Here is a 26,840-nt window from a genome sequence, read left to right as displayed (position 1 = left end):
GACAACCGCTGCAAAACTTAATTTTTAAAAAAATGAATCTCCGTGACTTTGCTTCGAGTTAAATGATCCAAATGATCATTTATTCGCTTAGTAATTTATTCCCAGCTCCAAGCTACTCCGTAGCCTGAAAACCAACATGTTATTAATGGGCAAAAAAAAAATTTATGACAGATAAAGAGTGACTGGTCCACAGGCTAATCAACTCCTTGTTGCCAGCAAACATTGCATCAGCACCCACTTACGCAACCAACCAATCCCCAGCTCCAAATCATCTGCAATTCTACCTTTAATTATTGCTTGGTCCAACAGTTATTTTCATGATGCCTACAATTGGTGTCAGGTTCCTTGCTTGGAAAACTTTAGCCACTCTTTGAAACACTTTAAGCAATTCTTTCTTATTTCAATTCACAGTTTTTAAAAATGCAAAGTAAGACAACAGTCTTTACACTCCTATAAGAAGAAAAAACTCAGAAGAAATGGAAACTGCTGGTGTACGTACCTTCAAAAGATTAGCCATTGTTGCATGCAACAATTGTGGAATGACCTCCAGCAACACAGGGTCCTTTGAGACATGCTCATGTCTTAAAAACGAACACCAGGCTATCTGAGTTGATGATCTTAAATACTGAACAAAAGAAATAGTTGACATCAGCTTTCTTCAAACTCTACCTCATCTACTGTCAGAAGAAATGTCATTCTGTACATTGTGTATAACTCTTCACTTTTACAAATTTTATTAGCTTCTTTATTTATTGGGAGAATTTGGTTATGGTTCACCATCAATCTGCATCTAACCTAAACACCTGTCTCCTTCCTACCTGCCTACTTCAAAACATTAAAAGGCACAAGTATTGTGACAACTGGGCTACTCAAATTCAGGCAATTACTTTAAAACATGATCACGCAATAATCACAACTGGAAGGCTAATCAGTTACTTCCAATTCACAAGAACATTTTAACAATGTTGTACGTTAATGTTTTATAATTTAACCTTCATCCTACACATTGTTGAACAACAAAGATTTCCTGATATCAGCCCTAAAACTTTAATTTACTAGTTTTAACCCATGATCACTAAAATAGGCCCCCCATTTAGATTTTAAATTATACTTTTGGCTCTCTATCTTTTATTCTTAGATATTGCTGCCAGATAACTACTCATATGTCCATTGCAGTAGGGGTTTTGTCTATTTCCTCAAACGCAAAACAACTGACACTGACTACAAAGCTGGCAAATGCTTGAACATTTAGTACAAAATCCAGTTGGACAACACTGTGCAGTTTGACATAATCACTTCATACTTCTGCGGTTTTGGCAAAATGCTTAACCAGGTATTATCTCATTGTTGTGACGCTGCAATAGTTGAGTATGATGGTCTTCATTTGATGCTACTTCAAATCCCTTTATGAGGAATGGAATTCACCTATTTTTCCCTTTTGGGTGCCTTCGTTAAATTTCAACTGCACTGTTCATACTTGCATGCCTCATCCAACTTTCTCAAAGTTCTGATCTGCAGTTCCTTTTCATATCACTTGCAATTTTAAAAACAATTTTACATTAAGATTATGAATCCAGACCATGTATTAAATTTTATCTACTCCCACCACACATGAACTGATGGCAATCATGAATGTTGTACATTCAAGCACTCATTGTTGCCAAGAAATTCCATCATATACAAAGAAAAATACCTGACTAGGGTGATTGGTGAAAGCCAAGAATGCTTGTAAATATTTGTTGAAATTAGGAGGTTGGCCAACATCTTTATCGCTTCCCTGAAAATAAAATTCAGTTCAATTTTAGACGAGCGTCCTAAACAAAAAAAGACTCATGGAAGTTAAATTCACCTTTCATTGTTATGGAACGGTTGATTAAACAACATGGTCTTGCTGAGTACTCTCCAATAATGACTGATTGAAGCAAGTCACACAAGCACCAAAAGTATTTTAGCTGTTACAAAACTTTCTTGAAAGCTGATTTTTATTTTGTCTTTACAGGCTTTAAATCAACAGACTTTGAAACAAACAACAAAACCTTTTCACCTACCACATAAATAAACCTACAATTTAGTCTGATGAATTTTGAAAATATTTAGAGTCTGAAACAAAAAGGTATTTATGTTGAGACACACACATCTCAGGAAGAATCAACACCAATTGTATTTTAATGTGAAATCAATCAACCAACAGAAAATCTGACAGTTTAACATGTATCCTCATGAGCTGTTTCGTTGAACTGAAACCAGAGATAAGCACAGATCTGCATATCACTTGTATTTATAGCCAATCTGAAATCGAATGAATGGACAACATAATACAACAAATCAAACCAAATATTAAATAGTACAAACAGGGACAGATTGGTCAGCATCTGTGGAGTTATTGCTACGTTCCACCAATTTGTCTCAAACACATCTTAGTGCAGCTACACAAATACATTCTACTGTAAATAAAGTGGTAATTTAAAAAGAACCATTAAAAGTGGTTGTAATATGCTCAACGTACCCACAGTGCTGTCAGCTGTCCACCGAGTGCAGTAAGAACTTGACAAAGCCTCTTTAGAAACATGTAGTGTTGTTCCACAAGCCCTGCTCCGTGAGCTGTTCTGTAATATGTGAGAGAGAGAGTCAGACAGAGAGAGTCAGACAGAGAGAGTCAGACAGAGAGAGTCAGACAGAGAGAGTCAGACAGACAGAGAGAGTCAGACAGACAGAGAGAGACAGACAGACAGAGAGAGACAGACAGACAGAGAGAGACAGACAGACAGAGAGAGACAGACAGACAGAGAGAGACAGACACATAATGGTATCAGTCCTGATATATAACCATGAACCAGCAGTTCCCACGGCATTCCGTAGAATATAACATTACAATGCGGAATGAGAGTAATAAGCTATCAGTTCCCAAGAAGGGTCACTGGACCTGAAACGTTAACTCTTGTTTTCTCTTCCACAGATGCTGCCAGACCTGCTGAACTGTTCCAGTAACTTTGTTTTTGTTCCTGATTGACAGCATCCGCAGTTCTTTTGATTCTTAATAAGCTATCGTGTCTGTAATGCATCTTTTAAGTAACTGTTCAATTTAGTCCACAACTAGTGACATTATACTGATTATTTTGCGCTTTATTCCACCCTGCTTTTTAACAACAGGGAAGTTTCCATGCTTAAAAGGTTATTACTTAACAAAACACTTAGAAAGCATTAACAGGGCAGCTTGGTGGTTCAATGGTTAGCACTTCTGCCTCACAGTGCCAGGGGCCCAGGTTCAATTCCACCCTCAGGTGACTGTTTGCACATTCTCCCCGTGACTGTGTGGGCTTCCTTTTGGTGCTCCAGTTTCCTCCCACAGTCCAAAGATATAAAGGTTACGTGGATTGGCCATGCTAAATTGCCCTGTAATGCCCAGGGATGTGTGTCTTAGCCATGTTAAATACAGGGTTATGGGGATAGGGTTTATGGGGTGGGGTGGGGGGGTCAGTGCGGACTCGATGAGCCAAACGGCCAGCTTCCACGCTGTATGGATTCTATGATTTTGAAAGTTTCTGTGACCACACAAATTCATGGGTTTATTAAACTGAAAATCACGCTTTACGGAAATCTAAATCTTAAATGGAAATCTACTGGAGGTTCTGAAGGTTATAACTAAAGTTTAAGCTTTTACAGCAAAAATAAAGGCCGATGGGACCATCCTGTCCTCACCAATCAAACATCCATCCATTCAATCCAGTTTTCCTGCACTTGACCCATAGTCTTGTACGGTGTTTCAAGAATTCAAGGCTCCCATCTCTACCATCATTAAGGCAGTGAGGTCCAGATACCTGCCAATCTCTGGGTGAAAACATTTTTTCCTCAAAACTTGATGCTCTTTATCTCAAAACTCTGTCCCTCGTTATTGACTCTTCTACTAAGGGTTAATGTTTTGTCCTGTCTAATTGCACCTATGCCCATCAGAACTTTGGGTATCTCAATCAGATCACTCCTTACTCTCCTATGCTCTAAGGAAAACAACCCCAGACTATCCTGTCTTCATAGATGAATCACTCCACCCAGGAAACATCCTGGTAAATCTCTGCTGCATGTTCTCTATTGCAATCACATCCTTCCTATAGTGAGGTGATCATACATGCACCCACTACTTCAGTGTGGCCCAGCTAAGATGATATATAACTCCATTACAACCTCTTTGCTTGTATACCCAATCTCTTGGCTAATAAAGGCAAGCATTTATCCTATCTGCCTGCTTAACCACCTTATCAACCTGTCCTGCTGCTTCAAGGATCTAGGAACATGCACACCAAGGTCGCCCTGATGTTCTGTTCTACCGAGGGTCCTAATATTTCCGTGTATTCCATAGTCTAGGAGAACAGATTGAGGGAAATCCAGTGGGTGTGGTTTATTTCGATTCCAAGGCAACTTTCGACAAAAGTCCCACATAACAGATTGGTGGACTAAATTAAAGCACACAGGATTTGTGTTAGTCTATTGATATGGATTGAGAACTAGTTGACAGACAGAAAGGAATGGTAACAAATGCATCTTTTTCCAGGTGGCGGCCAGTGAAACATGGTGCAATGCACGGATCAGTAGTTTTGCTCTAGCTAGTCGCGATATATGTAAATGACTTGAATGAGGGAATCAAATGCAGAATTTACTAATGACATAACGGAATTGAATTGAGAGTTACAAGTAGCAAACAAGGATGCTTCAGGGTGATCAAGACAAGTTGGGTGTCAGGGGAAACATACCTCAGATGCAATATAATATGGACTAATTTGAAGTTGTATACTTTTATACAAAATAAAAAGCAGTATTATTTAAATGGCGATACCCTGGAAATATGGATGTACAAAGGTGCCCTCGTACACCACTGAAAACAGCCAGGTGCAACAAGCAGGTAGGAAGACAAATGGCATGATGGCCTCCACTGCAAGAGGATCCAAGTTCAGATGCAGAGTTTTTTTTTAAAAACGGCAGTTACATAATGCCTTGGTGAGACCACGTCTGAAGTATTGTGGCGAGTTCTGGACTTGCTACCCATCTTCCTTATAGAGTAATAACAAAGAACTGCACACAATACTCCAACCTGTTTTTTCAAAGTCCAACCAATGAAGGCAGCATAACATATGCCTCCTTTACCATCTTAGCTACTTGTGTCGCCACAATGTAAATTATTTAATGTACAATGAAGGTACACTGATAATGTCTTAACGTTAATTATTTAATGTACAATTTGTTAAAAAAACAAATGACATGTCAAGTAAAGTGAACTTATCCTAAGATCCCATTTGTGACTCAAAGGAAACCACTTACTGTGCAGCTGATAAAATGCAGTGCATAGCAGCATCACTAAAGAGGACCAAGAGAGGCTTACGATCCTCCAGTTTACCCTAGCAAAAAGAAGCAAGCACAAGTCATTCAGCCTGCATTATGTAAATTTATGCCATCACACCAAACTTCCACCTTGCACATAAAGTAAATAGAAGCAGGGAAGAAAACTGATAAAATTAATGCTGTAACCTGCACTAAAAGTTTCAAATAGGCGTGTATGTGGAAAAGCCTATCAAAGGACAATTTAAGAAGCCTCAAAGCAAATTCAACCTTTTACATCTATTTTTGATCAGGTACATTTAAGTACTGAGATCTCACTCATGTTTACCAAGCATTTTAACTGAAGATTTAAACTGAAAAATGAAATACAAGCCAATTGTTAGGCTGTCAGTTCAATTTGTTCAGTTAGTGTCCACAGATGTAATTCAAAAGAAATATTAAGCTATAAGCACAACACAAGAGCACAACTGGAATACTGAAAATGCAAGAATGTTCTACATATTTAAAGTAATTTAGCCTTCAAATACTGCTTACCCAACATCCGCAATTTAAATCTTGACCACTCAAATTTTGATTGCCCCATGTTAACTCAACTAACTAAATGCCCAAAAGACTAAAAACATCCTGCACAATTTTAAAATGCTAACTTAATTTACAGTTTTTTTTAAACTTTACTTTTAAAAAAAAACTTAGAATAACGAGAAGTTCATTCTACTTTGGGCTTAAACTGAGATTTCAAATTCCCAACCTAAAACAGCCAACTTCAAAACTTGAACATTTATCTTATGATTATTCTGTCACTTCAAAAGGTTATTTTATCCTGTTCTGTTGAGGAGAAAGGTTGTGAAGCAGAGGCAGCGGGCAGTCTACCGGAACCACTAGAATAAACAACTTGTCAGGCCTTGAGTTTTTGTTTTACAATTAGCCTGATTGGGTGTGGCCAGCTCTCACAGACCAGGCTTTCAGTTTTGTTTTTTTGTAGCTTTAAGCAGTCAGAACCCATTCAGAGGCTCGAGAGTCAGGGGCTTCAACAAACATCTCTTAGCTGCTACACTCTCTGAAATCTTGACGTTTCTTCCTCTTGGATTGAAGAACTACATGTAAGAATCTGTGTCTAAATTTGCCTTTTTGTGCCAAGGGGTGAGTTTATGCGATGTCACAATATTGGAACACTTAATTAGTAATAGGTACTGCATATATTATTCAGTTAAGTTTTCCAGCATGTAAGTTTCTATATTCCTCTTCCTTTTGTTTGCATTTTAACTACATTGTTTAAATCAATTGTGTTTTGCTTAACATCAACTAGTTTGACCAGTCGCATTGCATCTGGAACACAGCACTTCACATCAATCTTTACAATTAATAGTAAAGGTCTAGGCTACCTTCTCAAAATATTTTAGGGAATCTGGTCGGATCCATAACAGTTTTTTTACTAGAAGATATTACCTTTCTGCTGATGGCAATAAGGAGACATTCTGCTGCTTCAAGCTGCAATTCAGGTTCTGTTAATAACATACACAGAACCTCAAGTAGCTTGCAGCTATCAGCTGTAATATGGTGCAAAGCAACCCAGTCCACATATCCAGCCAGGGTATTGAGAGTAGCTACTGCAACACGACAGTGTGCCTTGGCCTGAGGAAAATAATTTTACAGTTTAGAAAGTCAGATGCAAAGCATTCAAACATACAAATGCATGGCTTATTCACCATGTATGGAATCTATAACTACATTTAAAAACTGCTGCAATGACTGTTACACAATTATTTTATTCAATTTACGTTTTACAAATTGGAGGTAGCAGTAGCAAGGTATCTAGTCATGGTTGTTTAAGCAGCAGGGAGAAACACAAAATAAATGGAGTAAAAAAAAACAGCTCCTTAACCTTCCAGCAACTTGAGCTTCGCACAACACCTTAACACCTGAAAAACTTCTTTGCAAAATTCTGCTTTTTGGTAAATTTTGCAGGACCTCCAAGGTGCTCTTGAAAATCAACTCTAACAGTATAAATAGCATAAATGGATACCCACCTTATTTTCTTGAGTAGTATCTGCTTTCTGCAAGAAATTAAAAGATATTAGAAACAGTTATTTTACAACTGGTGAAGATACTAAATAGGACGTGGAAGTGACCATTTGTGAGTTTGTCAGCTCAAGCGCTATATCATACATTAGATTCTGATTGCTCCAAAGGGCAACTTATAAAATTCAAGAGTTATTCCAGTATTATCAGCAACAGACAATTATATAGTAATTACCAGCTGTTTGTAGCTCTGTGTATGCTCTTGCAAGATGTCCAAGAGAAAACTGAACAGCTGCATCATATTTTGAGTTAATGCATGCTGTATGTCCTTACGCCGCTGAGCAGGAATAGTCTGGAAAGTCACAACATCTTCTACGAGGCGCAGAAGGATCAACATCACCAGCTCAGTTTGTGTCTCCTAAGATAAATAAAAAGTTACACTGCATACATGGGGAGAATTACAAACAAAAATAACAATTATTTGAGGATTTGAAAATTTGCACACCAAATGTTTAACTAATTTTTTTGTAACTTAATGAACGATAGTAACAAGTAATTACAATCTATCTTCTTTCATAAGTTGTCAGCTGACGTATGTACAGTAGCATTATTTATGTCATAAAATACTTTCGAGTGGACACACTGAGTATTTCCACTCAGGAAGGGGGAGGAATATTAGAGGTCAGCATTATCATAAAATCGAACAGGATAAAAATCAAAAAGAAACTTGTTCAGACTACTTTCTGATTAAAGATGCCAGGAGCACTGAGAGTGTTGATTTGAACTCTATACTCATGTTTGAGGAGAAGCTAAGCATGACTGATAAGGAAATAGAAGATTATGCTGATTGCATTAGTAGAATAAGGAGTCTCAAGTGGTACATGACCAGCAACATAGGCTAACTGATGATTTTTTTGTGCAAAACATTACTTGTTATTGTACATAAATAAAGATAGAAATGAGAGAGAGGCAAAACAGAAGTAGGAATTGCAAAAAAAAAGCAATACAATATTTTCATCAACTGTTACGAAGGAACATATTCCGTTTGGAGGACCTGCTGCTGGTAGTTTTGGACTTACCCCCATGGCAGTTAGTTTATCCATTTCATTTAGCATGTCTGGCCACTGTTGTGGCCATTCACGCTTGATCATTTCAACTACAATTCGGGAAAGTGCATCCTTAATGTAAGCCTCTTCCACCATAATATTATGAGTACCCTGAGGATGCAGAAGAAATGAGTGATCAACTTTTTTTTCAAAATTTTCAAGTTTATGAAGATTTTCAAAATCCAACATGTGTTTGAATGCAATTACAGTTCTACGTTAAGCAAAAAAACGAAGGGTGGGTTTTGTCAAAAGAGGGAAAAAACGTTTTTGCACATCTTAAGATTGATGTGGAGATTGCATCAATTAATACTAATTGATCGTTAATAGCCAACTTTGCTTAAACTTCAACATACCAACAAGCTTGGTTTGTTGGTTCCCTCATGCAAGTAATTGTTACAGATCATAAATAGCTGAATTACTAGCACAAATTCTTGGGATTCGTTGGATATCGCAGTTGTCAACACAAAAATGACCCACCTGATTTCTGTTTTCTACTGACTAATTTTCATGCTAATTTGTTACTTCTATTACCTTAAGCCATAATTTTGTCAACAAACCCATGTGCCATCTTTATCTAATCACTGTAACCAGTGACTACTTGCTTATCTAATCTCCTAACTACAACCTCAAAAAAGTTCTAACAAATTTGCTATTTGTAATTTTGTTATCGCATCTTAAATAAGTGAAAGATCCCCGTTTTCTCTGTAGCTCCCATCTTGAATAGCATGGTGATTTCTGGAAAATAAAATGCATCTCATTACCTCGAGCTACTTCAAACTAGGAATCAGGCCCTTGAGAATGAGTTGTTGCTCAATTGTTGAGTTTATACAAGCCACACAAATACAGTTTTGGAGAAGTGAATATGGGATATGGGATATGGGATATTGGGTTGGTGGAGACAGATGGAGTTGAGGTCAAAGATCAGCCAGGATTGTTTTGCATGGCACAGCAGGCTCCAAGGATTGAACAACCTACTTTCACTGCCAATTCTCATGTTCTCATTAACAGTTCTTTTCACAAATGGTACAACTGTCATCTATGACCATTCTCAAACACTCCAGAAAGAACACACACACACGATGTGCATCAGGGTCTTTAATTTGAAAAATGCTCAATGTACAGACAGTAATCTGGATGAGACAGATATTGTATGTGATTTGTGGCATCACCTGCAGCATTTTCTCTTATCCTACCCACAATTTGGCTCATACCTGAATCTAATTGAAATATTAGATCATGGGGTTTCCCAGTTCATTAGCTTCCATGAAAGAAAACATTCCAGATTCTGTGATTTGATACAGCAACAGACAGTGCATGGCTATGCTGCGATATGCTAAAGTACCTCGGTGATCCCAAACAAGTTTGGGGAGATTGCAGACCTGTAGATCAATGCTAAGCAACAACTGTGTGCTACAGTTTCTAATGTTACAAGTACTAGGGGTGTTTAATGTTCAGTGTAGTCAAGTCGCCAACTTTGATCGGAGGTATTCCTGAAGTTTGAACACATGGTTTTGGATTACCTGACTTCTGTCAGTATTAATGGAATTATCACAGCTTGGGTTAGCTGTAGTGGATAATCATTTGTTGTTTCACATTAATAGCTGTTACAAGATGTTCTAAGCAGCAGGTGATCACCAAAGGAGGAAAATGAGAAAACAAGGGGAGACAAGAAATTGTGTTTCTTTACTAAGATCCCAAGCCCCAATTCCTCAATTTCATTCACATCCCCAAGTCACCAATGTCTTCGTTCAGCCTCTCAGGTGATTATTGCTCCCTGCCTGCTTGTCTGTCCATAAGCGGTTTCCACTTTCTGTGATGCAGTTTTCCACAGCGAAAGAGTAACTTCTGCTGTCAGTGATAGAGCTGTGCAAAGACTCAAACTCACAGAGACAGAATCAAAGACGTTTATCTACCATCTCATACTTAGCAGTGCCTTCAGCATTCTAAGTTGTTAAACGATATAGTTCACGTAAAAAGGTATTCATTATTTACAAATTGAGATTGTCCATGTTTTCAAGAAGCAGTTCATTTGGATCTTTTCATGGGCACCCTTTACTGGGAAACAATAGTTTGTACAAGTTACATTGTAAAGTGTACAACCAGTTGAGCGAAGTCAGAAAAGCTAATAAAACAACTTACGCGGGATAGAAGAGTCATCACACTATTTTTCAGTTGAACTTTATCACGGTGTACCATACCATTCCAGCGAAACCTAATTTTGAAAAACCAATTAGGAGTTGTCTTTACTACATTATTCTGAAAATACCACATACCATATAACAGGACTGACTCAAGGAACGAGGGGGTTTTCTATTCAAATTGACTTTGAATAAACATTTTGTGCAAGAGGAAGGAAGTGTACTTGTGTTCATGTATCTATCATGCTGGAAACGAAAGGCCAAATTTGGCAGTGGAAAAGGTGAAATGGTCATTTTCTTGTTGCTTATTTATTTTACTGACCATTAAACTATTGTAAAACAAATCTCTCGAATTACACCTTAAATGAAGGCTTAATTGGGTTTTTTAAATGGCACACTCACTTCATAATTATTATGAACCATCCTCGTTAACCCTGAAATGGTAATTTTGTACTGTGGTGCATCAAGCATCTTCATTACAGTAAATCTATTCCACTTTTCTAAAATTCGTTTATATCAATACTACATTCCTGTTTAAACCCAATTCTTTATTGGCCCATTTCAAATTAAACTTCCTGATTGGCTGTCTGAGAAAATACTTGTGATAAGCATCCACAAGTTGCTTCAACTGTCTAAACCCTGAGATTTAGAACTACCCTTCTTTTCACCCTCTAAGAGGCACTTCAATGTTATTCTCCAAGTACACTTTTGACCACTTGATTTAATATCTCTATTTGATTTAGTGACATATTGAATTTTATAAGGTTCCTGTGAAATGCCTTTGGGCCTCTTTATTACATCACAAGGAACTGTAAACATAAGCTGTTTTCACTTTTTGCTTGTCCACATCACTGTTGTCAAATGTCTAGGAATTACTTTGGTTTCTGCATTAAATTTAAACCGCCCCAGGAAACAGGATGTCTACATCAGAGATCACCAGATTTTTGGAGAGAGTTGCCTTCTTACATGATCTAAGGCAATTACCATTCATTTACCATTGACTGGAATTTTTTTAAAGCCCCGGCCATCACTACCTTCCACTGAAATGTGGATGTGTCACAATGTTCATTCAAATAAATGAACACCATGCAAGATAAGGATTTATAAAATTTAAGATTTAAAAACAAAGGTCCTTACTTGTACTATGTTTTGTAAATAGCATTATTAGTACCATAGGATATTAACTGCGCAAGAAAAAACAACTCACTTTATAGAATGCTCCAGAATCTGAAGACCAAAGTGACGGACAATCCCAGTGTTATTTTTCTCAGCCAGACGTAGCCCACACTGCACAGTATGTGGACATTTCTCCTTAAACTCTTCACAAAACTGTAGCATTAAAGAGAATTGTACATCAATTCAGTATGCTTGCATAACCTTGCTCGAAAGAATTTTTCCATCAGTAAGGACAATCACAAAAAGTCAAATACCCAGAGTAAATCTCTCAGCAAGCCATCTTGGAATCAAAAAACTATGACCATATATCAAACTGAATGCTGAAAATACAAGCACGCAAATTCAACATTGAAACTTCGGCTCAACAGGTGTGTATCACAAGTTCAGTTTAGCATGGAGGGAAGTTTGGATGATCTACTAAGCTTTTTAAATGAAATGTTTTAGATACACAAGGAATGGTCAGCCACCAACCAATTAGAATGATGGATGGCTATTCAATACATCATAACAAAATTTAACAAGCTGAATAAAAGGTTACAAAAAAACCTGTTATTTAGAAATTCGTAGTTCGATGCTTGCTTTCAAACAGTTCGACAATATCTGGTGTTAACTGGGGAAAAATTCTCAAATATTTTTGATCAAACGCCTCAACTTTGAGGAGGAAAAACAACCTGTCAATTTCTGGAATCCTTATAGTCCAAATGGGACATTCAGCCACGTCACAAAAGACAGAGGATTCAAGACCAAACAAATGCGGGAAACATAACAATACAACAGAAGAACCATAGACAAGAGTAGAGGATAAAGAACTTTTTGGCACATTTGGCTGGTGATAGGAATGGAGTAATAATGGAAATGAACCCTAAAAATACCTGTGCAATTACAAAGAGATGTTTCAGATGTGATTTGAAATGTCATCATGCAGTAAACTGCCCAAATTGGACCTAGTGCCTGAGGCAACCCACAAGAGGGAAGGTGGGATTGGGCACTGATCAGCACTAGGGATACATGCATGTTCAAAGCAGCTTCACTCTGATAAGACAGGAGCATTAGTCACAGATTCATTAATTGCACTGTGTTGTACAGTGTTTGCACATACACAGCAGGTAGAACAGACTGGTTGAAATTTATTTGGGATTCACTCAGAAGGAAGGAACAAGCTTATGGATGAGGGAGAAAGAACCTTAAACTCTCATCATTCCCATCCTTAGGTCCTCAGAGGTGTACATTTGTGGTGGATGAACTTTGAAGACGCCAATGATGTGGGCTTTTTTTGTTTTAAAATCCTGCATTATGTTTGGTTTCTTGGATGTTGCCAGAGCTGCATTCTTCCAGGGTGAATACAGGGTATCTTATCGTAGTCCTGAATTTAGTCTTCTTTATGGTGGGCAAAATTTGGGAGTCATGAGGTGAGTTATTTTTTTCTGAATGTAGGCCCTGATCCTCTTCATCAGTACTAGCAGAGAATGTGTCCACCTTCAAAGCCCAAAAACCCAGTGGGCAAAGTATGTTGGGGTAAATTTCCACAATACCAGACAGATGCTCATTCTGGAGACATACTATAAAAACTCTGGAATACAAGTACATAGGAGTACAAGTTTTAGCACAATACTTTCAGGGTCTACAGTCTCCAGTACACTTTGGCTTGTTTTAGGAGAACACGGTAACTCTGAAAAATTGAACTATATTTACTTCAATGCAAGCGGCCTGACAGTTAGGGAGGATGTACTCAGGGCAAGTATGGGAACATGGGCCTGGGACATCATAGCTATTCCAGAAACATGACCAAAACAGTGCTTCTGTTTCCTCCCACATTCCAAAGATATTCAGGTTAGGTTGACTGGCCACAATAAACGTAGCAATACAGCGACAAGATAGGGATCTGCAAAGATGCTCTTTGGAGGGTTGGTGCAAACACAATGGGCCAAATGGCTTCTTTCTGCACTGTGGGGATTCTATGATTATATGGGTTATCAGTTTAATCCAAGGTTTTCACCAAGGAAATATTTTAATTTTGGGAGAAGTCCTGTTTAAAACAAAGGCTGTTAATCCAAAGACCAGAAAGGACAAAGCTTTTTTTTCTGGCTTGTAAACATGATTAATTAAATATTTGACCATAAAAACAGATTAATAGCATTTATCAACAGAGTTTCACATGGCTCCAAAAGGATTCTAAACTACTTCAATAATACATAGCATCTTGCCTCCAAGAAAAAGCAAAAAACCTCCTTCAATATAGCTTAAAACCAAACAACAGTGAACAAAAACCAACCCCAGCCAACAGCCAACCTCATCACTGGCTCCAAACTGGCACGGGACTCAACAATATCTACCGGCTTGATATCAAAACAACAGAGCCCATCGCGATTTACTTCACACACTACATAATATTCAACATCAAGTGTTTGCTTTTGTCCCGCAATAGAAGTCAAATGAGAGGCAGACATACAATACAGATTCAACAAAGCTCTCTATTCCTGCAACGAATGAGACAATTTTTGCTTTGTTAGCTATTTGAGAATATGTCAAAAAGCCATAAAGCTGAGGCAGTTTCAGAAAGGAAGGATCAAACATTATAGGAAAAAGTTGCACACTGCAAGGAGCACATACAGTCCTGAGGACTTTGACCGGAGAAGACACAACCAGGCAGCAAAGATAACAGGGCAACTGTTTCATCCATAGCTTGCAGAATAGTCAACCCAACACCATTTGGATTGTTGCCCCACATATCCCGAACGTTTGAAGGGGCTCAGTTCGAAGAAGTCTGAAGTAATCTACTTCATTATTAGTCATAGAAGAACATTTCTAAATCGGTTGTACCGTAGTGTAATTTACTGTTTATGGTAAACAATACCCTTATTATTCAAAATCTGAAAACTGTGTCAAAGTCATAGAAATACACAGCACGGAAACAGATGGTTCAGTCCAACTCATCTGTGCCAACCAGGTATCCTTGATAAATACAGTCCCATTTGCTAGCATTGGGCCCATATACCTCTAAACCCGTCCTATTTGTTTACCCATCCAGATGCCTCCCTGTAGCTCGTTCCATACATGCACCCTGTGTGAAAAAGTTTCCCCTTAGGATCCTTTTAAATCTTTTCCTTCTCAACTTAAACCTTCGCCCTCCAGTTTTGGTCTCCCCCAACCCAGAGAAAAGACTTGTCTATTTGCCATATCCGCGCCCCTCATGATCACCCCCTTAGCCATCGACAGTCCAAGGAAAATAGCCCCAGCCTATTCAGCCTCTCCCTATCGCTAAAATACTCCAGCCCTGGCAACATCCTTGTAAATCTCTTCTGAATCCTTTCAAGTTTCACATCCGAATTCCTAAAGCAAGGAGACCAGAATTGCACACAGTATTCTCAAAGTAGCCTAAACCAATGTCTTTTACAGCCTCAACATGCCTTTCCAACTCCTCTACTCCATGCACTGATCAATATAGGCAAGCATACCAAAACACTTTCTTCACGATACTATCCACCTGTGACACCACTTTCAAGGCACTATGAACCTGTACTCCAAGGTCTCATTGTTCACTAACACACCCCGGGACCTCACTATTAACTGACCTTTTATGCCTTTCAAAAATGCAGCACCTCACATTTACCTAAATTAAACTCCATCTGCCACTCCTCAGCCCATTAGCCTATCTGGTCAAGATTCCAATGTACTTGGAGGTAACATTCTTCACTGTCCACGATAGCTGCAATTTTGCTGTCATCTGCAAAGTGACAAACCAAACCTCCAACATTCATATACGAATCATTTACAGATGAATGGTAAAAAGCAGTAAAAGCCTTGTGGCACACCACTGGGCACCGGCCTCCAGTCTGAAAAGCAACCTTCCACACCACCCTCAGTCTTGTACCTTTCAGCTAGTTCTGCATTCAAATGGCTAGTTCTCGCTGTATTCCACGCGATCTAACCTTGCTAACCAGTCTACCACGAAGAACCTTGTCGAATGCCTTACTCAATCCATATAGATTACACATACCACTCTATCCTCATCAATCCTCTTGGTTAATTCCTCAAAAAAAAACTCAAATTCAAGTAAGTGAGACACGATTTTCCACGCATAAATTTATGTTGACTCTCCTTAAATTAGTCTTTGTCTTTTATGTAAATACTCAGGATTCCCTCTGACAACTTGCCCACCACTGATGTCAGGCTCACCAATCTACAGTTCTCTGGCTTTTCCTTACCACCTTTCTTAAAATAGTGGCACCAACCTCCAGTCTCCCAGCACCTCACCTGTGGCTATTGATGGTGAAAGTATCTCAGCAAGGGACCCAGCAATCACTTCCCTAGGTTCCCACAGGAGTTCTAGGGTACATCCGATCAGGTCCCAGGAATTTATCCACCTTTATACATTTCAAGACATCCAACACCACAATCTCTGTGACACGAACACTTTTCAAGATGACGCTATCTATTTCCCACATTCTACACCTTTCATATTCTTCTCCACATTAAACACGGATGCAAAATACTCCTTTAGTATCTAACCCATTTCCTGCAGATCCACACATAGGAGGCCTTGCCCGTCTTCAAGGGGCCCAATTGTCTCCCTTGTTATCCTTTTGTCCTTTATCTATTCATAAAATCCCTTTGAATTCTCCTTAACCTTATTTGCCAAGGCTATCTCATGTCTCCTTTTTGCCCTCCGGATTTCCCTCTTAAGTATACTCTGACTGCCTTTGTATGCAAAAGGATTCACTTGTCTCTGCTGTCTAAACCTGACATATGTCTTCTTCTTTTTCCTTGACCAAAACCTCAATTTCTCTCATCATCCAGCATTACCTACACCCATCAGCCCTGTCCTTCACCGTAACAGGAACATACTGCCCCTCAACTCTGATCATCTCATTTTTGAAGACTTCCCCTGTTCCAGCCATCCCTTTACCCGCAAACAGCTGGCCCCAGTCAATTCTTGAAAGTTCTGCCTAATACCATCAAAATTGGCCTTCTTCCAATCAACAACTTGCACTTTCAGATCTGGTCTATCCTTTTCCATCACTGTTTTAAAACTAACAGTATTATAGTTGCTGGCCCCAAAGTGCTTCCCCACTAACACCTGCCCTGCCTTAGTTCCCAAGAGTAGGTCAAGTTTGGCACACTCTCTGGTAGGTACATCCACCTAATCAGAAAATTTTCTTGTACACACAAAATTCTCTCCATCCATTAACACTATGGCAGTCCATGTCTGGAAAATTAAAAATCCCCTTTCATAACCATCCCATTATTCTTACAGATAACTGAGATCTTCCTACAAAATTGTTTCTCAATTTCCTGCTGACTATTCAGGTGTCTATAGGCGAAGTGCAATAAAGTGATCATCCCTTTCTTACTTCAGTTCCACCCAAATTACTTCCTTGGATGCATTCTTAGGAATATCCTCAAGTACAGCCATAATGTTGTCTATCCCTAATCAAAAGTGCCAGTCCCCCTCCCCCGACCTTTTCGATCCTTCCTATAACATCTATGCCCTGGAATATTAAGCTGCCAGTCTTGTCCATCCGTGAGCTACATCTCTGTAATTGCTATGATATCCCAATCCCATGTTCCCAGCCTTATCCTTTTGGGCCTCTTGCATTGAAATAAATTCAGTTTAATTGCGGAGTCCTACCTCAATCTGTGTAGATGACTTATAAAAGGTAACCCACACATGCGACAGCAAATAAGAATTTGGTTTGACTAAAGTGTACGAGTGACCAGTGAAGAGAAAACGCATGAGCTCAGATATACAAAGGACAACTATCTTCAGAACAAACCATTCCAATGCTGAAATCACTGATAAGGATTTCAGCAGAGCAGCCCAGGCAGAGGTGCAGACAAGTGATTTAAACAGAGATGGAAAGAGTATTGAAAAAGACGTGAGGACAGAAGCTCATATTAGACTCAAGAGAACCAGAGATGAATGCTGCTTCACATCAAAAAGCAAGTAGAAAATAGAAAGCAAACTCATTTCAGGTTGACAAGACTTTGACATAATGGATAATATGAAGGATGAGTCCAACCACCGGATCTTACCAATGCAAATCACCATAAAGAAATCAAAAAACGGAATTTGTGTTCATCTGTGGGCACCAAACCAAACAATGCAATGAGAAAGGAACTTTATACAGAGAACCTATCACAAGAACAACAAATGGTGCTCTAAACACTTTGCCAAATGATCTCAAACATAAGCTACCGGTCAGTTAAGCTCAGTACTTTCTACTCATAACCAATATAAAAGCATCAATCTGGGAAAAAAAAACTTAGTAACTCCAGTATTTTAGCACGATTCAGTCGGCACTTCAAAACACTTGAAGGCATACTAAATATCAGTAATAACATTCTGATCTACAGTTGAAGTAAACGTGAACTTCTGACATATCTACAAAGTCTGAGAGAATACAACCTCACTTTGAGCAAGTACTTGCCTTTGTTCAGCAGAATCAGATTCTTTGATCATGTTTTGCAGTGCAGGAGTACCACAGGACCAAAGAAAGGTTAATATGCTACAAAGTGTTGTAAACTCTATGAGCACGTATTTATCTGCTCAGACCCCTTGTACGATATAGTCACTTCATTGCTTGCATCACGACATTCAACTTCCCTGCACAATCTGACACAAATGACCACATGGAGCAGACTACACTGGATCAAATAACACAGTCAAGTTGTTCAAACAAACAAAACTTCCAAAAGACATAGGAATAAAAGTATACCATTCAGCACTTTGAGTTTACTCCAAATTGATCATGGCTGATCTGAAAATACTCAAATCCATTTTGCTGCCATATCCCCAAAACCGTGCATTCCCTTGGTGATTTAAAAATCTGTCCAATTCAGCTTTGGATATTCCAGAGAATATTGTCTTTGGTCCTAGACTCTCCCAGAATGGGAAACACCCTCTCTGCATCGATCTTATCAGCTCCCAAAAGAACCTTATGTGTTTCACGAAGGGTACCTCATTCTTCTAAATGTCACTGTACATCCCACCATACCCAGGATCAAACTAGTGAAGCTTCTCTAGACTGACAATGCCAAATTATCTTTCCTGAGATAAGCGGCTCAAAATTGTTCAGTGTTCCAACTGCAGTCTGACTGGTGTCTTAAATAGCTTTAGCAAAACCTCCCTGTTTTTTGACTCCATTCCTTTCAGAATAAAACCAACATTGCATTTGCCTTCCCTATTATCCACTAATCTTGCAAACCAGCTTGTGATTCATGCACAGGTAATCCTTGTGTGCTGCAGTTTTTTTGGTATTTAAATTCTAATTTTGCTCTTCTACTCCTCCTGCCAAATGCATAATCTCACTTTTCCCACAGTGCACTCCATCTGACAAGGATTTTTTTTAACCCATTCTCTCAACTTGTCTATAATCCTATGTACACTTATTGTGTCATTCTTACAAATCTGCCTTGCCACCTATTTTTTTGACATCCACAAACTTGGTAAATAGTGCATTTACTTACTTCATCCAAGTCATATGTATTGTAAACAGTTGTGGCTCTCTACTATTTTCAGGTTGCCATCCTAAAAATGTTCCTTTAATTCCACTTCTGTTTGTATTAGTTAGCCAATCCTCTATCCACGCTAATAACTGCTACCAACACTTCAGCAGGCTTGAGGAGGCTCAACTATATTCTGGGGACACAGGTTCAAACCTTGCCATGGCAGATGGTGGAATATGAATTCAATGCAAAATATCCAGAGTTAACAATCTATTGATGACGATGAAACCATTGCCAATTGAGAAAACCCACCTGGTTGACTAATGCTCCTCCCCAGGAAGGAAATTGCTATCCTGATCTGATCTACATGCAGCTTCCAAACCACAGCAATATAGCTGATGCTCAATTGCCATCTGACATGGCTTAGGAAGCTCATCTCAAACAAATGAAACCGGATGGATCACCTGGCATCAACCGAGGTACCGGAAAAGACAATGCCAGAAACAGCCCTGTTGGCCTCGCAAAGTACCCCTTACCAATAGTTGGGGACGAGTCGCAAAATTGGGAGAGCTGTCTCTCGGAGGAGTCAAACAAGTCATACTCAAGCAATTAAACAGTCAATGTCCCAGATTGCACCATCCCCATCACTGGATACGTCTGTCCCACCCAGCACAGACCCAGCAGAGGTGGCAACACAGTAAAGGTTAGGAGGAAGTGGCCCTGGCAGTCGTCTACATTTACTCCAGACCCTATGAACTTTCATGGCATCAGGTTAAACACAGGCAAGGAAACCTCCTGATTACAATGTAACGTCCTCCCTCATTTGTTGAGAGTCAGTCCTCCTCCATGTTGACCAACCCTTGGAGGAAGGACCAAGTATGACAAGGGCACAATAGATACTCTGGGTGGGGATTTCAATGTCTACCATCAGGGGGGCAATTTTCTTTTACCCATAGAGGGTGGTGAGTGTGTGGAACAAGTTGCCAGAGGTACTGGTGGATGGGACCCCAATTTTGTCATTTGAGAAATATTTAGACAGGTACATGTAGGGCAATGGGTATGGAGGGATATCGACCAAGTGCAGGCAAATGAGGCCATTTTAATTTTGAAAAAGCTGGGCAGCATGGACAAGTTAAGCCAAAGGGCCTATTTCCATGTTGTAAACCTCTGAACCGATGGAGTCTGAGTGGCTTGGCGGCAGCAGCACTGACTGAGTTGGTAGGGTCCAAAAGGACATAGCTGCTAGAGCGAGTCTAGAGTAGGCGGCGAGGGAACCGACGAGAGCACAAAACACACTTGACCACATCCTTACCTGTCTGCTGGCTGCAGTTGATTCGAGTCATAACAGTATTGGTAAGAGTGACCACTACACAGTCCTTGTGGATACAAAGCTGGACCTTCAAACTGAGAATAATCTCCATTGTGTTGTGTAGCACTATCATCATGCTAAATGGGACAGACTTCAAACACACCTACCAACTCAAGCCTAGGCATTCATTAGGCACTCTGGGCCATGAACAGCAGCAAAATTGTACTCTAGAACAATATGCAATCTGACAGCCCAGCAATATGCCCCACTCAACTATCAAGCTGGGGGATCAACCCTGGTTCAATGAAGAGCGCAGGGTGACATGCCAGGAGCCTGAAAATGAGGTGTCAACCTGGTGAAGCTACTAAACAAGACTACTTGAATGTGAAATAGCATAAGCAGCAAGTGACAGACAGAGCTAAGCGATCCCACAACCAATCGAAGACATCCAAACTCTGCAGTCCTGCCACCTCCAAACACCTCACTGGAGGAGGGTCCACAAATACCCCCATACTCAAAGAAGGAAGAGCCCAACACATCGGTGTAAAAGATAAGTCTGAAGCACTTGCAGCAATCGTTTGAGGTGCTTTACACCTTCACGTCCACAAGGGAAACTGCAAATTTGAGGCAATAACCAATTATGGGCCACTATTAAGCCTTTAGAACAATCCACACAGCAAATACCCTTCGAAAAGATCAGTGAGTAGTCAAACAACAAGAGTCCAGGCTCTATTTTAAGATTCAGACGGGCAAGTTCAACCCATGCAACGCCTCTTTCTCGCCATCCTTTGGCAACAATTAGTGCTAAAGTTGCAAAGAATAAGCTGCTGAATGATATCTCATCTACCTAAACGTAAATGGAGTACCAAAGTTGCAGAATTTAGACAAAGTTGTGACATTCCAGCTATACATGAAATTTAAGGAATAAAAACATGATGGTGACAGTATGGTCAAAATGGCTTATACGTTGCAAGACTACCACAATATTCAAAATGAGCAGAAACCACATCTGAGATAATGTTACTGACTGTAACTCCACAGCCACTGACAGAACACGTTCTAAATCTAACGTGAAAGGGGAAATGTCAATACAATTACCTCCTTCAGAAAAAGGTAAGATTCCCAGGAACTTACCACATTCATAACACAAAACTCAGATAGTGTTTGATATCTCAAACACTACAAATTCTTGTGTTCCTTGCAGAACATTTTGTTCCCTGTCACTACAACAGGGTTTCAGTTGCAGAAACAGATACATGTACTTCACTTCAACTAAGGCAACTGTGGGCCCAGACAACATTCCAGCAATAGCACTAAAGACATGCTCCAGAACATGCCACTCCTCTAGCCAAGTTCTTCCAGTACAATTACACTCTTGGCATCTACCCAACAATGTGTAAAATTGCCCATATGTCCTTCATACAAAAAGCAGCACAAATCCAACCTGGCCAATTAACATCCCATCAGTCTAAAGCAGTCAACTTAAAACATCACTCAATTTTTGCATCATATCTCAAATGAGAAATAACAATAGAAGAAATGAGTTCGGTAAATTCACAGACTACTTAAATTTCCATTACTGAATAAAAAAATTGCACTCGTCAAAATCAAGATTCACACACATTTTGAAAGCAGTGGTCCATAACAATTGGGATCAAGTTGTCAAAGGAGTTACACCACTCTTAACAATTAGAGAGTGATGCCTCACTCAACTGCACAAACACTGCCAGCCACATTCATCTTTGCAGTTTATCCTCATGCCTTTGTCACAGAGCGGAAAGGATTTTGGGAGGCTGCAGAAGGATGTGCGACAAGCTAGGAGAGCAGGCAAAGAAGTGACAGACGAAATACTATGTGGGAAAGTGCAAGGTTACGCACTTTGCCAGGAAGAATGGAGTCTATTGTTTTCTAAACAGGGAAAGCGTGCGGAAATCTGAAGTACAAAGGGATTTGGGAGTCTTTGTTCATGATTCTCTTAAGGTTTGTTTGCAGGCTCAGTTTGCAGTGAAGGAAAACACAACATTAACATCTATTTCAGGGAGTTTGAATACAGGAGATAGTGATAATGGGAACTGCAGATGCTGGAGAATCCAAGATAATAAAATGTGAGGCTGGATGAACACAGCAGGCCCAGCAGCATCCCAGGAGCACAAAATACAGGAGCAGAATTGTACTGCAGACGCTGTATAATGCTCTGGTCAGGGTGCACTTAGTTCTGAGTCCTGTTCCATGGAAAGACATTGTTGTGGGGATTGGTTGGGGGGGGGGGTCGAGTCAAAATTTACAAGAACGACCCTGGGAATGAAAAGCTTGTCATTTGAGTAGCGGGCGAAAACTCTGGGCCTATACCCAACAGAGTTTAAGAGGTCTGAGGGAGTAACTGATTGAAACTTACAGAATACTGAGATTTCTGGATAGAATGGACTTGGAGAAGATATTTCTACTGGTGGGAGAGACTGGGACCTAACGGCATAGCCTCAGAATGAAAGGGCTAATATGAGGAGGAATTTCTTTGGCCAGATAATGGTGAATAGGTCGAATTCTTTGCTGCAAAAGGCCATGGAAGCCAAATCATTGGGCATATTTAAGACAGAAATAGACAGGCTCTTAATTATTAGGTAGATCAAAAAAGTTATGGGTAAAAGACTGGGGTTGAGAAACAGATCAGCCATGCTCGAATAGCAGATCAGACTCAATGTGGTACATGGCCTAATTCTGCTCACCTATCCTTTGGCCTAGCAAAGTTAGACATCAACTGGGCACAAATGCAATGAGAAGGCAAAAGGGCTCATTGACAATAAATGCAGAACGAAGTATGAAATTCAGAGCCACACCACTAAAGCCAGGTACAGAACATTTGAGAACTTCGACATTCACGATGCAAACAAGGATGTATGGCATCTAATCATTTCTTGCAATCAATACAAAATATCAAGTTTGAACAAAAAAAAAAATCACTAAACATACCACTTTTTAAAGCACTGGAACACAATATATGCTGAACTTGATTCAGATATTTGTTTTTCAGATTAAGAAAATGTTAGAAGAAACATCATTTAGTTTTCAATGGACACCAGTACCATCCAAACAGTAGCAAGTAATGCAAACATTATAGAAAGAGAGAAAATTAGAACAATCACAAAAGGATTAGGTATGGAGCAAACTCTTGGAATTTAAGGCAGACCCCACTGTCTGATTGCCTACATCTTAGGGAGTCTTAAAAGGAAGAGGCAGCAGATATAGTGGATTCATTAATAATGATATTCAAAATTTGCTGGTTGCAGAAAAGGTTCCACTGGACTAGAAATGCTATCACTGGATCCTTACTCAAAAATGGAGAAAGAAATTAAGAAACTGTAGACCACTTCATTTGACACGAGTCAATGAGAAATTGTTAGACTCCATTCTGAAGTAATAGCAGGATATTTGGAAAGTCAAAATAAAATCCATCAGAGGCAGCATGGTTTTTTGAAGGGCAAGTCATGCTTGCTAGATTTCTTTTTGAAAGTGTAAAAGCAATGTGGATATGGGGCTCCTGTAGATGTCGTATATCTGAACTTCGAGAAGGCATTTAGGTATCACAAAAAATATATACAGAAGGTCACACGAAGTTTACAAATGGTTTTTTCCAGGTTGGCAACCTCTACCTAGTGGGATGCAAAAGGTTCAGTCCTTAGGTCTCAACACTTCATAATCTATATTAATGATTTGGACAGAGGGATAGAAATTCCTTTAACAAATTTGCAAGCAACACTAAAATAGGTGGGGTTAAGTAAGCTGCAATGCAGAAATAAGAAATTTACCAAGGATACAAATGGGTTACATGAATGGGTCAAAAGTTGGTGTACAAAGTTTAACATGGATAAGTGAGAGGTTGTCAAATTTGATTGGAGGAAGAGAAAGGCAACTTGCTAATTAAAATGAGAGAAACTTCACAGTGCTTCAGCACAGAGGGATCTTGTTGTCTTCCTGCATGAACTGCAGAAAACTTGAAGGCAGGTACAACTGGTAAAAAAGGAAAGCAAATGGAATTTTGACATTTATTGCCAAAGAACTTGAATATAAAAGGAGGGAATGCTACTGCACCTGCACAAGACTTTAGTGAGAACAGATCTGTAGTAATGCATGCAATTTGGATGCCCTGCGAAGAGGGGTGTAGTTGCACTGGAAGCAGTTCAGAAAAGGCTGATTTGAGAGGAGGGGTTTGTCTTAAGAAAGATTGAGCAGTTCAGATCAATACTCTATGGAGTTAAGAAAGAGACCTTGTTGAGGTATATAAGATGCTTTAAAATAAAAGACTGGCAAGGTAGACATGGAGAAGATATTTGCTCATAAGTTGCAATCCAGAACAAGAAATTTAGTTTAAGGACAATGGGAACAGATTTAAACCAGAGTTGAGGAGAAATTACTTCTCCTAAAAGGGTTGGAACCAGAGTGAGTTTGATGCTGGGGCAAAAGACAATAGACAATAGACAACAGGTGCAGGAGTAGGCCATTCGGCCCTTCGAGCCAGCACCACCATACATTATGATCATGGCTGATCATCCACAATCAGTATCCTGTTCCTGCCTTATACCCATAACCCTTGATTCCACTATCTTTAAGAGTTGTATCTCTTTCTTGAAACTATCCAGAGAATTGGCCTCCACCGCCTTCTGGGGCAGAGCATTCCATATATCCACCACTCTCTGGGTGAAGTAGTTTTTCCTCGACTCTGTTCTAAACGGCCTACCCCTTATTTTTAAACTGTGTCCTCTGGTTCTGGACTCCCCCATCAACGGAAACATAGTACTTGCCTCCAGACTGTCCAATCCCTTAATAATCTTATACATCTCAATCAGATCCCCTCTCATTCTCCTAAACTCAAGTGTATACAAGCCCAGTCGCTCCAATCTTTAAACCTGAGTAAATCTGAAACGATAAACCTATTAGTAATTAAAAATCTGCCTAACTATTATGGACATCAGGCAGGAAAATAGAGTTGAGGCTAAAATGAGATCAGCCATGGTTGCAACAAATTGCAGAGCAGGCTTGAGGGGTTGAATTGTGTACTCCTGTTCCTACTTAAGATCCAGTATCACACGTTGTTATTCTACCACATGAGAAAAAAGTGTCCACAAACCATTACATTACCAAATTATCTTCAGCTGGTGAGGAAATCTTGTTTCATTGCGTATGATCAAGTGAAAAGCCCACACCAATTTTTTTTCTTTTAAAAAAACAGTTGTTCCTATGCAAGTGAAAGTCTGCCTTAACTTTTGCTTAAAGAAAATGTGAAAAATAGTTATTAAATTCACGAGTCAATTTAATTACAGTTGAATGTTAGAAAACAAATTTATTCAGGTAATTTTGAATGAACCGGTAATGTACAAGTAAATGAATCCTAACAAAGAAAAAAATTACCTCATCACAAAAGCTCATTTTAGTGTACTGAAATAGTTGACATTTAAAATCAGTACGTTTCATCATGCATCAAATCTTCGTGAAAGTTCCTCAAAAGGAGGCCACAGACAGGTTCAAGAACATAAGTTTTCTTCTAAAAAATTGTACTTTTTCCCTGAATGAATCCAATTACAGTACTAAGACAACAGGCGATTCTTATGGTCATAACATACTTCACTTTCACTAAGGTTCTTCAAAAACAGGTTAAGAAAGATCTGCTCATTAAGTCAGTTTTTGAACTAGTTCAATCATGCAGCCTTGAAGAATCTACTTTTCAGAAAAATAACATCAGGATGGATATCCAAAAAGATCAGCATTCTCACCTACAGCCATAAAGATGCCTTTCCTGATTGTGCATTCTACTTGAAAGGCTTGTAGCTTTCATTTTTACCTTTCTCTTGGCCACCAGATCTTTATACGGTTATCCTCAAAATCAACTTACTTATTTTGATATCTAGATATTTACAGCTAGTAAATATTTCAACATCTATGTCATGAAATTTCATAATATTATTCCACGAACAGGCTTTTTCCTGGAGTCTAGAATCAGTTCTTTGATCTTAATTTTGTTAAAGTCAGAAGTCACAAAACACCAGAATATAGTCCAATAGATTTATTTGAAATCACAAGCTTCTGGAACATAGCCCCTTTGTCAGGTGAAGTGAGAAAGAAGCATACAGACACAGAATTTAAAGACGGAGAACAAAAGATCATACACATAATGAGTGCAGTGTCAAATAATAAGTCTCTGCAGGTGATCAGAAGTGTCAGTGAAGTGTCAACAGCTGAATACCAGCAAAGGGATGACCTATAATCTGATTATAGTCCAAGGTTATCGTCGAACAGGTTTAATTGAAACCACAAGCTTTTGGAGCA

The 26,840-nt window shown here is 39.2% G+C and overlaps 1 protein-coding gene across 2 annotated transcripts in view; it reads right to left on the bottom strand.

Moving 5' to 3' along the window:
- The window catches only part of LOC125454946 (exportin-5), an 85,195-nt gene that overhangs the window by 46,955 nt on the left and 11,400 nt on the right, over positions 1-26,840 (bottom strand). For both annotated transcript variants that reach the window (XM_059648630.1, XM_059648631.1), the window contains exons 2-11: positions 11,799-11,920; positions 10,593-10,665; positions 8,427-8,564; positions 7,583-7,765; positions 7,356-7,382; positions 6,775-6,960; positions 5,311-5,387; positions 2,507-2,606; positions 1,694-1,777; positions 500-625 (exon numbers count right to left, since the gene is read on the bottom strand). In XM_059648630.1, the coding sequence (XP_059504613.1) occupies positions 500-625; positions 1,694-1,777; positions 2,507-2,606; positions 5,311-5,387; positions 6,775-6,960; positions 7,356-7,382; positions 7,583-7,765; positions 8,427-8,564; positions 10,593-10,665; positions 11,799-11,920 (1,116 nt within the window). The remainder of the gene's footprint in view (positions 1-499; positions 626-1,693; positions 1,778-2,506; positions 2,607-5,310; positions 5,388-6,774; positions 6,961-7,355; positions 7,383-7,582; positions 7,766-8,426; positions 8,565-10,592; positions 10,666-11,798; positions 11,921-26,840) is intronic.

The sequence above is a fragment of the Stegostoma tigrinum genome, chromosome 9, assembly GCF_030684315.1.
Source record: "Stegostoma tigrinum isolate sSteTig4 chromosome 9, sSteTig4.hap1, whole genome shotgun sequence".
In the NCBI taxonomy this organism is placed as follows: domain Eukaryota; kingdom Metazoa; phylum Chordata; class Chondrichthyes; order Orectolobiformes; family Stegostomatidae; genus Stegostoma; species Stegostoma tigrinum.
The sequence above is the reverse complement of the archived record's forward strand: the minus strand, read 5'-3'. Positions and strand labels throughout refer to the sequence as shown.